Below are 15,966 nucleotides of genomic sequence, written 5' to 3' on the forward strand. Positions count from 1 at the left end.
CAATGAAACCCTCTTCCATGAGATAACGAAAGATCCAATAACCTGTGAATCCACCTGTCGACATTCATACAACAGAATAAATCGTGCAGACTTCCCGCATGTTTATCAGCTTTGTGTTCAACGAAACAGGCTCAGATTTCACATGGAGAAATTCATTTTGTTTACAGTGAGGGGAGATCATTTAAGTATTAATACCCACTGTAATTTTGTGTCCTCAGTGTGTGTGTGTGTGTGTGTGTGTGTGTGTGTGTGTTGTCGGGGGGGGGGGGGGGGCGGGGGTGGGCGCACTTGTGGCTGTCTTTGAAGAACCTGGGCCAACTTGTATCCTTTCCAAGTTCTTTTCAGCTCTGCAAGGCTTTGACGCCTCCCTGTCAAATGTTCAGCGCCAGCTTTGATCCCTGCAGCTCCTTGTGTGTTTCCTGTCACTTCACACCCCTCCACCACTCGGCCTCGCTAATTACTTGTCATACTTTCAAGACTCGAGGATCATCCGACACCAAATATTCAATTCAGCTCAGGCAATGTGAAACGGATTCAAAATGTCCTTTCACTGAGAGTGTTTTTCACAATTGCTTGTTTCTGTCAGCAACTGCCCTATTATTATTATTATTAAGGAAGTAGATGGCTGTCAGTGCATTATGATGGTGAGTCCATTCAATCCAGACAGGATCTAACAGCTTTTTGTCAATGAGCTCGTCTGAGAAGAGGTGCGACTCAAAGCGGAGGGTGTGCTCATGGGATGGCTCTCACCAGCCATAAATTGAACAACACATCTAATGAGAACCAATGCAAGGGTTGGATTGCACTGAGTTCTCATTTTGTGTTTTTTTTTTCTTTTTTTTGTTTTAATTAGCAAATTAGAAATGTCAATCTATTTTAATATATTGAAAGTAAATAACTACTAAAAAACTACGTAAATAATTTGACACCTTAATCATAACGACATGTAATAATGTGCTTTCAGTTAAAAACAAACAAACAAGGATTAAGCGTAAAAATAATTTTACTTAACAAGTATCTATACTGATGTATTCTGACATTTAATGACGAATGTGGGCCTTTGAGGTGTGGATGTTCTTTTGTTGACTAGCTGGTGGGGAGAGTAAGTAAACAGACCAGAATCAAGTTCAAGATAGTATTTGGAATTTTTTTCCTTTATGTGCTATGTTTCAGCACGCCCTGTCTAGGACAGTACATGAAGTTCTAACTGCTTGCATATGTCAAGGACACAAAATTGTCAGCAAAACGTGTTTTGAACTAGCTGTGTGATGAACTTGTTTTGAGTGTGTGCTTGTCTGCTGGACCAGAAACTAAAAACTGATCTGCGACACGTTTTTCAAATTCTACCAAAAAATCTTCACACTGAGTCACATTATTGTACACTCAAGTATTTCCATTCAAATATTTTATTCAAGAAATTCAGTGATCTACACATTATAGCAACACAACATTCTAAAGACGTTTACAAGAGAGATAAACTACAAATCTTTATGAAATACATTAGAAATATTTATATTAATCATTGCCAAACTTACATTTTCTAAAAGAGCCATACAATTCCTATGTACAGTACATGAAAGTTATTCACATAAAAAGGGTTCAATTCCTCATTTGTCTTTCGTGGCTGAACTATAAGTGAATGTTGTGAAGGTGAGTGTTGTTATCAGGCCACATGCACCTCAAGGAAAACCCGTCCATGCAACCTTTACACTGGTCAAGACATTTTTAATACACTTTTTAATCAGAGACGTGAGTCAACTTTTCTAGATGCATTTTTTTTTTTGCACTGATTCAAAATCTGCCCTTGTTTTTTCTCTAGCATATCAGGTTTTCATAACAATAATAATAATAATAATAATATACTAATATTTAGTAATATTATGAATTAAGGGTTAGGTTCCGCAACAGAAACCCTATTTTTCTGAAACATCATAGCTATAAATTACACCACATGGTAAAAGCCGTATTGCACAAGCTTTTTTGCTTATAGCTCAAACTTACAAAAATATCTAAAAAAAAAAACCCCCAAAAAACCCTGATGTGCTAGAAAAAAAGTAAACATAATTTTGAAATGTCACTGTTGGTGTAGTGGTACGCTCGCCTGAGTTGTGTGCAGGCAGCGTGGGATCAGTTTCCGCTCCGTGATAGTGTGTGCGTGTGCCCTGCGACTGGCTGGCGACCAGTTCAGGGTGTAATCTGCCATTTGCCCATAGTCAGCTGTGGTAGGCTCCAGCACCTCCGTGTCACGCTGTACAGGATAAGCGGTGTGGAAGATGACACATGACACACATTTTTGAAATCGGAGTGAAAAATAAATTACACTCTAAAAACAGTTGGGTTAAAAATAACACAATTTCCGGTCAAAAATGGACCGATCCAATTCTTGGGTCAATTTGACCCAACTTTCTGGGTTCTTTTTGCAGAAAACAACCCAAATAGTAGTTTTGTGCAAAACAACACAAAACACAGGACGGTATTGTACAATGCGAGAAGGTAGGGTCAAATTGACACAATTTGTGGATTGGTACATTTTTGACCGAAAATTGTGTTATTTTTAACCTAACTGTTTTTAGAGTGTAGGGATACAGACAGACATCTCTGATTAAAATTAGCTGTTGACCAGTGTTGTCGACACCACTTTTCCTGATCGAGGTCATCATGGGTGGGCTGGAGCCTATCCCGGCTGACTTTTGACGAGAGACGGGCTACAACCTGGACTAGTGGTCAGCCGATCGCATGGCACAATTGGATGAACAACCTTTCACACGCTCAATCACATCCACGGACAATCTGGAGTCATCAATTAACATGGCATACGTGTTTTTGGAATGCGGGAGGAAGCCGAACGAAAAAAATAACATGCACGCACAGGGAGAACATGCAAACACCGCACAGGTAGCCCAAAGCTGAGATTTGAATCCTCAGAATTGGGAAGCAGATGTGCTAACCACTATTTTCAATGTGCCGCCTAAGGGAAAAAAAAAATCCACTCTTTTAAAAGGAACAATGAAGCCGCGAAATCTAACAGGCGGCTGCAGACACTTTCTGCCGGCATGTGCATTGATTGGACTCCGATATTTCCCAGAATTCAAAAGAGACTGAAAACCCCCCCCCCAAGAACCTTCCTAAGGATCCACGGCATCATTTTGTCTTTGCCTTGTGAAGGTGAGTTGTGGGTGCCAGATATAAATCCATGGATGTGGCAACTGTAGAAGAGTCTGTTCATTTGTAATTATTAAGTGTTTGTTTTGGGGTGGAATTTTTCCTCATGCCTTTCAAGGGCACCCACAGATCCATGCAGGCCATGGAAAGCGGCAGACCCCTACCAGGGTCTCCACATGGACCTGGAGTAGGTTACGGTGGGCGTGCTCAGAGCTTCCCTATTCTCCAAAGCCTCCGCAGTGCTCTGGTTGTGCTCGCTGTCGGTGTCGTCCAGATCGGAGCACGAGTCCTCACCGGACGTGCCGGAGGAGGACGACACACTCCTTCCCCCGGGGGAGGCCAGCGTTGAAGAAAGCGGGTCACCGCCTCCGCGCCACGTGCCGCCGGCGTTCCCGGACGTGTCCGCGATCAGATCCATCAGCACGTCCTGGAGGTGGTCTTCGTTGAGGGGCATGCACTCCAGTAGATGGTTGAGCAGCTCGGCGGCCACGGTGGCGTCGATGCCCGGACAGGTGGACACAAACATGTGGACCTCGTGCATGCACTGGATGTAGCCGGCGGCGAACCGCTCGCTTGCTTCGTGGCTCAGCGTGTCTGCTTCTGTTGATGCAAGGAGATTAGGCGACAACTAAACTTGTCAAAACTGCGCTGAAAGACGTTCATTTACAATAGCTGGAAGGTATTTGAAGCCCATGTGAAATTTACAGTTTAACAGATAAAACTTGCAATGTTATTGAGGATCTACGCTCACTTAAATGTACATATTTTCTGTGCCATTCACTCTTGAGAATTACGCATTGAAAAAAAAATACTGCACTACTTTTTACTTGGCTTGTACTTTTTCAGCTGTTGAAAAATGACATCTTTGAATGATGACCTTTCATCTGCTTAGAATTTTGATGAATTCACAATCAAACCGGACTAACGCTTTGGGAACATTTTGATTCAAGTGTTTCCACGGCAACCATTTTACATACAAAAACTTCATAGCACACCACCAAACAAATATACTGAAATAATGAGATTCTTCTCTCAATTGACTAAGAAATTGACTTACTCTTACTCGGTGTGAAATCTGGGAACACAAAGGTGATGTATGCGCAAAAAGTCGTGACTTATTCTGCTGTATATAAATGGGAACAGGTTTGGAAGGGCATTTCATTTTTCTGCCTGTCACACATCGCTGGCATTGAGACATGAACAAAGATATATTTGTAATGAATAATTTTTTCAAACCAGACAAAAATGAGGTGAATTTACAAATCATTTTCTGCACTATCCTTGTTGATCTGTCATGGTATTACAATATTTGGACATAAGGATCAAAATGCCTGAACATTACACCTAGTGACACTGAAAAGAAAAGTCGTAACGTTGCAGTTCTAACTGGAAAGGCTTTCCAAAGGGTTTTGGAGCGTTATCTGTTGGATTTGTGATGTCATAGTTCCCCAATGTTGCACCTGAGAAAGGGCCTAACTGCACTCCATTCGATGTCTACTTCCCATCGATGTTTGGTGGGGTTGAGGTCAGGGCTCTTATGTTCTTCTACACCAGGGGTGCCCAAGTCCGGTCCTCAAGAGCCCCTATCCATCCTGCTTTACATGTCTCCCTCTTCCAACACACCTGATTCAAATGATCGACTCATCAGCAAGCTTCAAGAAGCCTGATAACAATCCTGTTCATTTGAATCAGGTGTGTTGGAACAGGCTGGATAGGACCGGACTTGGGCATCCCTGTCCTACACAAAACTGCTCCAAGCATGCCTTAGTTCAAGCGGTCTTGAAACGGGCATTCAAAGAAACAAGTTCCCACAAGGTTGGAAGCATCCAATCAAATATTTTCGTATCGTGAAGAATTGTGATTTGGGGGGCACTTGGGAGATGTAGTCCAATGTTTCCCAACCTTTACTTAGCCAAGACACCACAAAACAAAAATGTCATAAAAAGTGGATAGACAGGTTAATTACAGCATGCACCGTACCTTCTGCCATCTAGTGAGAGTGAATTCTATTGTGAATTTCATTTTTCTACCTGTCATTATACATCACTGGCCTAGACAGCGATACATCAATTGCTGTAGAAAGATTTTTGGGGGGACCAATGAAGTGAAATTAGGTATCTTTATGATCTCTCACATTCCAGTGGTTGTGAATCACTGATGCAAGTGAGTACAGTTACTGATTAAGAATTATATCTCAAAACCTTTGTCCACATATCAACGAGTGACACCATTGAATTGTATTGCAGCCTCCAAGGTTTCAGTTTCAACGAGGATTGCTTATTTGATCTTATTTTTGAATGACACGGAAGATGTCCAAACCTTGCGCTCTGTTCTTCAGGACGTCCTCCACCTTTTTCACCGTCATCTCCAGCACCTCTGCGTTCTCCATCTTGGAGTGCAACTGTAAAAAAAAAAAAAAAGAAAGAAAAAAAAAAAGGGCGGGTTGAAATGGAGCTAACTGTAAATTCTGCATGTTAGTGCCATTTGACCGAGGTGAAGCGCGCGCGCTGAATGTGTGCGCGCGCGCGCGCGCGCGTGTACTCACGTCTGAATCAGCCAGCAAGCTTCTCAGTTCCTGCAGACTCTCATTCATGCGAGCTCGCCTCTGCTTTTCCACCAGTGGCTTCCTTGTCTGCAACACATGACATTTCCACACATTTACTCCCATTGCCTTGCAGTCCAGTGCATCGCAGCCTCCCATTCCCTCGATCTCGCGTACCTTTCTATCGACTTTCTGGATGCCGTAGTAGCCCTCCTCCTCTTGCACGCCAAGTTGGGCTTTGCTGTGCCGAGCAGAAGGAGCCATGTTGCTTGGTCGAGCTTTATCTCCTCTCCCTCCGCTGCCTGTTTATTGTACAATCCAAGTGAGACGTGCTGCCGTGGCCGGCTGACTGTTGTTAGTATTTATAGGGGCTTATTTACATGTGAATAGGGGCCGTGCTGCTCCTGCTGCGGGACAACAGAGCGCACAGGGCAGCAGCCAATAGGCAAGCAGCTCTTTGTCTCTCGTCAGCACCACAAGAGCTGGACAGACTTAAATGAGATTTTTATGTGTCAAGGCAGCGACCACTTCATTTTCCGCCATCTGAAAATCATAATAATAATAATAAAAAGCCTACTAGCAAAAGACGCGGGAAGTGCTCAGATTAATATTATTGTTTTTATTTATTTATTTATTTTCTTTTTTTTTACATAGCGGTAAAATGGCAGCTGGCAAGCTATTTCCTCCAAGAGTAGCCTCATTTACTAAGTAATGTCTAAAAATAATTACTAATGACTTGTACTGTACTGTATTCATGTAAGCACCGAGATCAACGTGCGTATTAGGGTTTGCTTTACATCAAATACCGGGTAAGATTTGTAGGATGCCATGGAAAGATTCATATCATTGTCAAAATGACATCAGGTATGATTTCATGTGTATGGACTCCATACCCCAGTATCTTTTATGATGTGTCGCATGGCGTTCACACATGGTTTGAGACTGTAATGTCATAGAAACGCAGGGTTCTTCATGGTGACGTCACACCGATCCCATCCGGGTCCCCAAATGATACGATTTAAAATACAAACAAAAATATGTTTGGATTAATATGCCACATCCACTCATACAAATGAGTGAATTGCCACCCATTCGTGCATAGCACTAATACACACTGATTACATAAACATGCTGTATTATAAATAACGACCAATGTGCATATTATTACACTTGATCGTATATCTAATTTATTTTTAAATTCGTGTCTTAACAATATATGGTCACTCGCCAGCCGGAATGAATTGGTAAAAATAAAGGAATGCATGAGGTGAGCTGGTTAGCTAGCTAGTTGGTATGTTAGGTAAATAACTTTACTTCAATATTAGAATTAATTACAATAATGCGAGCTACATTTAAAATATTCAATATATTTACATCATTATTAAATGTCTGCAAAAAAAAAAATGGAGCATCGGTATCCACAAGAGGCCATGGTGAACGTTGTTTTTGAATCGGATCTCGTTGGATTCCACAAGCCACCTGACTGCCCACATCAAGTTTTGTGCCCGACCGTCCGTCTTTCTTGCTCGCTTTTGTGCCCAAGCCTCAGCAGATCGCCTCGCCTGTTGGGCGGATGTAACGCGATGCCTTCATTTGGCAGCTGCTGCTGGCGGCCTCTCTGCCCAAACAGAATCAGCCGGGGGAATTAAGGGCCCTTATCTAAAGAAAGCGACAGGTGTTGGCCTGGCCTGAGCCTGCTGCATATGCGTTTGTTCTCCCTGTTTGTTGACTCCTGATTTGTGTGAAACTCGACTGTATTCCCACGTTACCCGCCTCACAACATCATAATCGAGCACAAAATTGTCCGTCTAAGAAGACCGCACTTAAATTACGTTTTTTTTCTTTAACAAACATTGCTGTGGAATCTATACCTCGTTTGTCTTCCACTCGTGTGGAATATCCGTATTTCTTTTTTTTTTCATAGTACCATACCTGTCCTTGTTATGTGCAATCTGTTATTATGCAAACGATCCCCAAATACGATGGTTGTGCAGCTTTTGATGAAAGATGCCTACGATGCCTCTCAAAAAGCAAATACAGCGCACGGAAATGTCACTGTTGCGCGTCATTCCGTAAGAAGCGCCAGTAAAACTCTACTGCCCCAAATGAAGGAAGCGTCTCAGACCTTTGAAGTGGAACGGTTTTGGCACCTCGCCACCCCCAGTCCCCGCTCCAAATCTTTAATGGTGCGGACTGGGAGCAGCTGTCCCCACCAGCCTTTGTTGGAAGGCTCGATGAGGGACCAGGCATCCCCCTCTGTGTCCCGCCGCCTGGCTCCATGAAGGGGGGCACTCATAACGACCATAATAAAGGACAATTGGCCATATGTACAGCTTTGAAATCCCATTGATGAGTTACAACATTATTGCCCAGAATACACCCAATGAGTATCAGCCTTTCATAATGAGGGGAGTGCCTATGACTTTCCCCCTCTTCTTTACGATGCATTTATAGGTATTACAGGTTAACATTTGTAACTAATGTGTAAAAAGAAAAAAAAATACAGTTTATAATAATGCTTACTGTGTTATTTCAATACAATTAACCACAACCACACAACACAGCTACAGTGATGGCAAAGATGTGTGGTGATAACCATAGAAGTGGACATGACTCAGCGGTAGAGTGGTTGTCTCCAAACCCAGAGGTTGAGTGTTCGCAACCCCGGCAATTGTGACCACGTCGTAGTGTCCTTGAGGAAGATACCGATGTAACTGTGTTATGTGCTTTGAGTATCGAATGAAGAAAAGCGCTATACAATTGAAAGCTCATTTAATGAAAGTTATTTCAATGTAGTTATAGGTTTGTGTGTTCTCTGTGTAATTGGCAGTGCATGACTCTGCATTGTGTATGAGTGGTTATCACACAGCAAAATTCCTTTGGAGTTGGGGTTTCATTTAACTTAAGTATGGGAAGTATGGGAAGAAGTCAGCACAAAAGAATTCCTTCAGCGGACCTGATTTATAGAAACATCAACATCGAGATGAACGTATTGAAGACACTGTCAGCTGCATTCAGTGTTCATGTGAAAAGGCACATGAAGAAATATCACCCTCTCCATGCTAGTCAGTATGTCCATCACGTTACGATGAGAATTGATGAATACCGGTCACCTTCATTTTACACTTGTATGACCGCTAAAAATGTTGCCCTGCACAATGTTTGCCAAAAGAATCTGAGCTATTCTGTCGACAGTGCGTGATGCTGACTTGATCGTTGGACATGTATTTCACTTTTATATATAGTTTCATAACTAATCCCACAATATTGTGTTTGTCACATGTTGTCGCTGTCCTGTGAAAAACACTTACCTCCATTTTTTTCATTTTTCTTATTTTTACATGAATGTGTTTCCGCATTACAGACATCGCATTAATGTGAAAATTAAAAAAAAAAAAAAGCTTTCAAAATTGGACGTACGTGTTTTTCACGATATGATATGACTGGTGCTGTATTTTAAATTCTCTTTCAATTTAGTCTCTCATTTGAATAATTAGCACAGAAATTGGATGGATGGATGGATGGATACATACTGTACTTGACTGTGCAACAAAAGCTTTGGACGAAACAGCAAGTCAGTACAACACAATATACTTAAAAAAAATGTTACAAATCAAACATGCAGAATTGACTGCATAGCGGGTCACTTACATACAGAAACAAATACAATATTTAGTGTCTTTGCTTAATGCGTTAGTACTCCACTGCACTGAGGCTTCATTTGAGTAAATATTGTGTATCAAAGAACACGGTCAAAATTTACTGAGTGTTTTTCAAAAACTCATTGCAACAGACACAAACATGTATTGCTGCCATTCCTAATCGTTTACTGTATTAATGACTATTTACACTGTGTGACGTCATTGCAGAAAACTCAATATTTTTATACAGTTCCACAAAATGCCGCCGTAAATAATACACAGTACTTTATTATCATTGATATTAATAGAGGAAAAAAGATGAGACAAAGATCTATGCAATGCCAAAAAAGTGGAAGAAAGGTGGAAAGTAATACATTACAATGGCAAATAAATAGTGTGTTAATACAATAAATACATGAAAGATTAATAAGAGCCTTCTACAATGCAGGCTACGAGAAGTCAACTTCGGAAGGGAAGTACTGCGCGAAGGTCCTGATAGAATCATCATCGCACACCTAAAACAAGAAAGACTGGAACAAAACTGCCCCACGTTTGTCTTCTGAGCAGCATATCTATAAGATACATAAGACAGGTTGCCCTGACAACATGCTGATGGAATCCAGAGGTTCACCAGGGCCGCCACATCCGCGAGTGGGCGCCACGGAGCACGGCCCTTTCCTGACGTCCAGAGACTGCAGACACGTGGCAGCTGGCCTGCTCCTTCCTCAGAGATATGCGCTGCGATGGATTGACCAGTGTTGGGACATCATTTCTGGCTGTGGGCGGCGCGGCGTGCTCTTCAGTGGACCTGGGTAGCGACCTGAGCAGGTGGTTGAGCAGGCGGGAGCCAAGAGTTTTATCCATCCACTCACAGGTGAGGAGCATGTTGTGGACTTCATGCATGCACTGGATGTAACCTGTGCTGTATTTCTGCTGGGCCTCCAGAGGGTCTGCAAGGGCGGACGGCTGGTTAACATGTGGCATAGTGCCCCCTAGTGGTGACTACATAACCTGCAGCAGGCGTTACCCCCCTCCCTTTTCGTAATGAAATATGTACTGTATAACAGGTGATTTGATGAAAACATCAAGTCACGAAATCAACAATTGAACTGATATTCTACAGAAGCCCTTTGCTTCCAAAAAAATTAACATACGGAGCAACATTAACCTAAAGGCACTCCTTAAAAAGCAAATGTCGCGTCACGTAAATCAGGCAACGATTCTTACCGTTGGGTTTATTAGTCTGGATATTTTGCAGATGTTTCACTGTCATCTCCAGTATGTCGGCTTTTTCGAGTTTGGATTGCTATTGAGAGACAAATAGGCCAGCTTTAATGAAGTTTTTCCTCTCTGGCCTTTTTTTGAGAGAGAGCAAGGACCCGTGGAGTATACTCACATCTAGTCTGAAGGCACTGATCACGGTCTCCTTTAACTGATCCAAACAATTGTTGATCCTCTCGCGTCGTTTCCTCTCAATTAGAGGCTTTCGCATCTGTTAAGTGCAGGGAAAAATATACACCTCAGTTAAAAGGAGGACAAGTTGACGCGCCACAGCAAAGCAACAATTCCTAAGCAGACAATGCTATTTAGTATGGAATTATGGGATACCTTCCTCTCCTCTTTTGCACTGGCGCGTTTTCCCACAATTTGCGCCATGGACGAAGCAGTCATGATGCTGGAAGTCTCCTCTCTGAATCTCAGTGTGTCTCTAGGGCCCTCGGCGCGCCACGTCCCTCCTATTTATACAAAAACAATTAGCATGTGAATGCACCAACTCTTTGGCTGTGGGATTTTCCCACACACACTCAAGGCTGCCAGGTCACTGCCTCCATTCAACACATTCACCCAGAGAACCAACCGGCCTGGAGGGGAGGGGGGGGGGGGGGGGCTGGGGGGGTGGAGCGCGAGCAACAGATGTCCAGCCTGAAACCATGCATGCACTCGCTTGCAGGCAACCACCCATGAAAAGTTGCCGTTTCCTGCTCTCCCACAGATGAACAAGGGTGTGCACTTACCATGTCTTTGCCCCTGGGAGCCCCTCGGCCATTCTTTGCGGCAGCCACGTTATATTACACCTGCAAAGAGGCCAGACCTCCAAGCCCAAAGGCCACAGACCGACGGAAATGAAATGTTGACAAATCACCAGGGAATTAGAGAGCACACGTGCATTGGGTGTGACACAATGTATATGAAGAGGAATATCCTTATTTACCAGAATTTTGATTGATCATTTCATTATGTTTGACGTTTTTCATCTGAGAAATTGTTGGTCCTCCAACCACGTAGCTATAAACCGTCAAAACACAGTCGCTGTCTGATGTGCTCAATGGTTACTTTGCTTGCTGCTTGACAAAATCAGCAGAGCGCCGTCACAAATGTGTTCAAGGTCAGTCAGAAATACCTCCCATACAACGTTAAAAGAAATGGATTCATGGTGGAGCCGCATCACATATTGTAAATGAGGAACGCAAATGAGACTTTCAACCCAGCAAAACATTATATGGAACTAGCAGAGGGAACCAGGGAAAACAATGCGGCATTGAAACGAGGAGATGTTCCTCCAGGACACAGAAGGAAGATGAGTTAGTGTCACGTTGAAGAAAGCATTAGACATGCCAACGTACCCACAAAGCATCATTTCAGTGAAAGCAGCTACGACTGATGGAACCCAGGTGACATTCAAGGAGGGACAAAATGAACTTGTAACCAAAGATGGAACAGTCTTCGAGGAACATGAAAGACTATACTACATGAGAACGGTAAATTACAACGAACAAGGTTTTGATAAGTCATTCAATGACATGAGGTCCAAGGACAATGCGAATCTAACTTGTGATGTCAAAACGTGGAATGAGATTTTGGGACATTGCAATGTAGATGATGTGTTAAAATTGCCGAGTGTGCTAAAAGGTATGACGGTTACCGGTAACAGTACAATAGACTGTGTGCACAGAAAACCAAAAAAGATGGTTATAAGTATGCAGTCTCATTCAAAGATGATTTTTCAGGGGCAGTATCTGTTTATTTTCTAAAAAACAAAAGTGACACATTATTGGCAACATAAAAGTTCCTTGCAGACAGTGCTCCATATGGCAGTGTAAAATGTATTAGGTCAGATAATGGTACAGAAGACACCAACAATGCCTTTCAGTCACACTTGAGGGAAAAAGGTAAAAGGACATGAAACTTCATCTCCATACTCTCCACACCAAAATGGTACAGCTGAACGACAGTGGAGAACGCTTTTTGAAATGGGACGGTGCCTGCTATTAGAAAAGGGGTTACCAAAAATGATATGGCCTTATGCTGTTCACAATGCTGCTCATATTCGTAACAGATGTTACAATGACAGGATTGAAAACACTCCATATTTCATGATGACAGGAAGAAAGGCGGATCTTTCCAAAATGTGGGTGTTTGGATCAGAATGTTATGCGTACAAGCATGATCACAAGAAATTAGATGCAAGATGTGAGAAAGGGATTTTTGTTGGGCACAGTAAAAACAGACCTGCATCTGTATATAATCCACAAACAGAAAAAGTATCAAAACACACACTGGTAAAATTCATCCAAAATAACTGTGTTGAAAGACAGACACAAACAAATGAATGTGATTCAGAAATCCTGGGAAACATTTCCTGACACTGAGGATTGTGATGATAAAGCACACAGTGAAGATGGCAAAGAAAATCATGACTTAAATGAAAATGAGGGCATGATAAATACAGACGCATCACAGTGTAATGAGGCTTCAGAAAAAGTAAGTGAAAATAAAGCAGATGCAGGCCATCCATGACTACTATCACAATCACCGATATCCAAGAAGAGAAAAGAATGCTCCAAAATACTTGGATGATTATCTGACAGATCTCAATGACAATGATGTAGTCAACACAAATATTGATTATTGTTACAGGGCCATATGTGGCGTTCCCCAGACCTACAGCGAAGCCCGGATGTCAGTCGAGGCGTCCGGATGGATACGAGCAATGAAGGAAGAGATTCAATCACTCCTAGAAAATGAAACATTTAAACCGGTTTCTTTACCTGAAAGCAGAAAAACATAATTGGGAGGAAAATGGGTACATGCCTTAAAAGAAAATGCCGAAAAAAGAAAAGTATATAAAGCTAGATACGTTGCAAAGGGCTACAGTCAAACAGAAGGCGTAGACTACCACGAGACGTTCGCTCCAACGGCAAACATCACATCTGTACGGGCATCAGAGCAGCAGATAGCCGTCCAAAACAGTCTCATCATCCATCAAAAGGACGTAAAAACAGCGTATTTACATGCGCCAATAGAAGAAGAAATTTTATTTGAGCAACCAGCGGGTTTTGAAAAGACATCAGAAAAAGGAGAGACCTTGGTGTGCAAGCTAAAGAAATCCCTCTATGGCCTTAAACAGTCAGGGAGAAACTGATACAAGCTTCTAAATGATCATTTAGAGCAAGAAAAATTTGTGAGAAATCCATCTGATCACTGTGTGTATAGGAAACAAATGGAAAATTTTGTGATCATGATCATCATTTGGGTAGATGACCTAATAATTGCAGCAAGCAACAGTGATCTACTCAACAAGTTCAAAGACACAATGAAATCCAGATTCAATATGAAAGATCTGGGCAAAATATCGTACTTCTTGGGCACTCAGTTTGAACAAGAGAATGAGGAGTCAGAAAAGGTACATCATAAAAATGCTTGAGAGATTTGGAATGTCAGATTGTAAACCCAGATACACACCAAGTGAACCAAGCCTGGAGATGAATGAAGAAAGTGACCAAAATGAGGTTGTCAATCCTAAAGAGTACCGTGAGATTGTAGGCAGTCTGATTTATGACATGACTTGCACAAGACCTGATATCAGCTGGATAGTGAGCAAATTGTCACAAACATTGGCGGACCCATAGGCAGGCAATTTAGTGACTGCCAAACATGTTTTGAGGTATCTAAAAGGTACACTGGATTACGAATGAATTTTCAAGAAAAATGAAGATTTAAAACTGGTGGCTTTCAGTGAGTCTGATTGGGCATCATCTGTGGACGATAGACGTAGCACTATGTGTACAATGATATACTCAAACATCAATATGTTGTTTATATTTGTTTTATGTTTGATGTCATATGTTCCGTTTGCTGCAATGTTATGAATATTTTGTCACTGTCGTAAAATTTCTCATTTACGTGCGGACACTATACGTTGGTTGTATCTCAGTTACGGTTGTGTGTGTGTGTCAAGAATAGCAGGTGGAATGATGAAGGAATAAAAGTGATGGTAGCATACCGCAACAACTAAAGTGTTGTGTCGGTGCGTTGACAAAACAAATAAATATGGATATCGAAGCTGCGAGCGCAACAGTATATTCAATATTCAATTCATTGGTAATCGTACAACAAAGCATGTTGAATGTAATTTTCTCTGGCGGGATAATTCAAGTATTCTTCTTTTTGATGAAGTTTTCGCTGCAGTCCCCAGTTCTATTGAAATGGTGATAAAGCGACTCCATTGGGGCGAATCCCTAAAATACCTGCAAAGTGCTGAACGAGGGACCAGCTGACTTCTTGACTGCACTTTGTGTTGTCGAGTGTTGAACATCTGCTGTTAGCCGTTTGGCTGAGCAGATGTCAGACTGACCGCATGCCCAACCATCTTTGGGACCCTTGAAGTGGGGGCCCGTGCACTGGAGCCACGCGACTGCCAGGCGAATGCTGGGTCATGGGAATAGAAGACGAACAAAGGCCTGTATTCATGCAAACCTAATCAGCATGAAGAGAGTAATCACCCCCAGAGAGAGTGGACGGTCAGGCTGGAGAGGAGGCGGAGCTTCTGGCAAGGTGACCAGTGCGAGCAACAAATTGAACTAATTAACTAACTAACATATTATTTCAATAGAACTATGTGTTTGAAAATAATAGTGAAACAATTCATATTTGATATAGTCTAATTAATTTATTGAATTAAATGGACTGTCAAAATGTAAGGATGGAAGCGCTTTAAAAGGATGAGGATGGACAGGGTGGAGGACGATTATTTTTATGAATAAGGACGGAGGGCCGTTGACAGAAGGGTGCCCAGACAGAGAATGGACAGGCACGACCTCTGGATTGTGAAGTGGACGTATACACGCATGTTTTTTTTCCTCTCAAATTATATTATGGTGGTCAACTGGTTAGCATGTCCGCCTCACAGTTCAGAGGTCGTGGGTTCGACCCGGCCCCAACCTCCCTGTGTGGAGTTTGCATGTTCTCCCCGTGCCTGCGTGGGTTTTCTACGGGTACTCCGGTTTCCTCCCACATTCCAAAAACATGCACAGTAGGTTAATTGGACCTAAAAGTGAGTGCTGGTGTTTGTTTATCTCTGTGTGCCCTGCGATAGGCTGGCAACCAATTCAGGGTGTCCCCCGCCTACTGCCCCGAGACTGCTGGGATAGGCTCCAGCACTCCCCGCGACCCTTGTGAGGATAAGCGGTATAATGGATGGATCCACTTACACTATGAAGAGAAGGAAGCTCAAAGATTTATGATATACAGTGATGACAGTTCATCGTTCAGAATCTTTACCTTACTGCTTTTACTCAGGTCTTTGTTCGACCCAGGCGCTCGAAGTGGCATTTACAGTAC

General features: G+C 42.4%; 2 protein-coding genes across 2 annotated transcripts; both read right to left on the reverse strand.

The window, feature by feature from the left end:
- Window positions 1-1,390: 1,390 nt before the first annotated feature.
- her13 (hairy-related 13) lies at window positions 1,391-6,121 on the reverse strand. The gene is made up of 4 exons (XM_086036874.1): window positions 5,882-6,121; window positions 5,708-5,794; window positions 5,482-5,563; window positions 1,391-3,762 (listed from the first exon to the last, which is right to left on the reverse strand). The coding sequence occupies exons 1-4, from the start codon at window positions 5,966-5,968 to the stop codon at window positions 3,323-3,325; spliced, it is 696 nt and encodes a 231-aa protein (XP_085893000.1). The 5' UTR covers window positions 5,969-6,121; the 3' UTR covers window positions 1,391-3,322.
- Window positions 6,122-9,521: 3,400 nt separating this feature from the next.
- On the reverse strand, window positions 9,522-11,084 carry her8.2 (hairy-related 8.2). Its single transcript, XM_086036097.1, has 4 exons — window positions 10,954-11,084; window positions 10,742-10,837; window positions 10,573-10,651; window positions 9,522-10,295 (listed from the first exon to the last, which is right to left on the reverse strand). Exons 1-4 carry the CDS (start codon window positions 11,014-11,016, stop codon window positions 9,973-9,975), a joined length of 561 nt encoding a protein of 186 aa, XP_085892223.1. The 5' UTR covers window positions 11,017-11,084; the 3' UTR covers window positions 9,522-9,972.
- Window positions 11,085-15,966: the final 4,882 nt, after the last annotated feature.

This window comes from Filicampus tigris, chromosome 7 (assembly GCF_054856515.1).
Source record: "Filicampus tigris isolate MCC_2025a chromosome 7, RoL_Ftig_1.0, whole genome shotgun sequence".
Taxonomy (NCBI): domain Eukaryota; kingdom Metazoa; phylum Chordata; class Actinopteri; order Syngnathiformes; family Syngnathidae; genus Filicampus; species Filicampus tigris.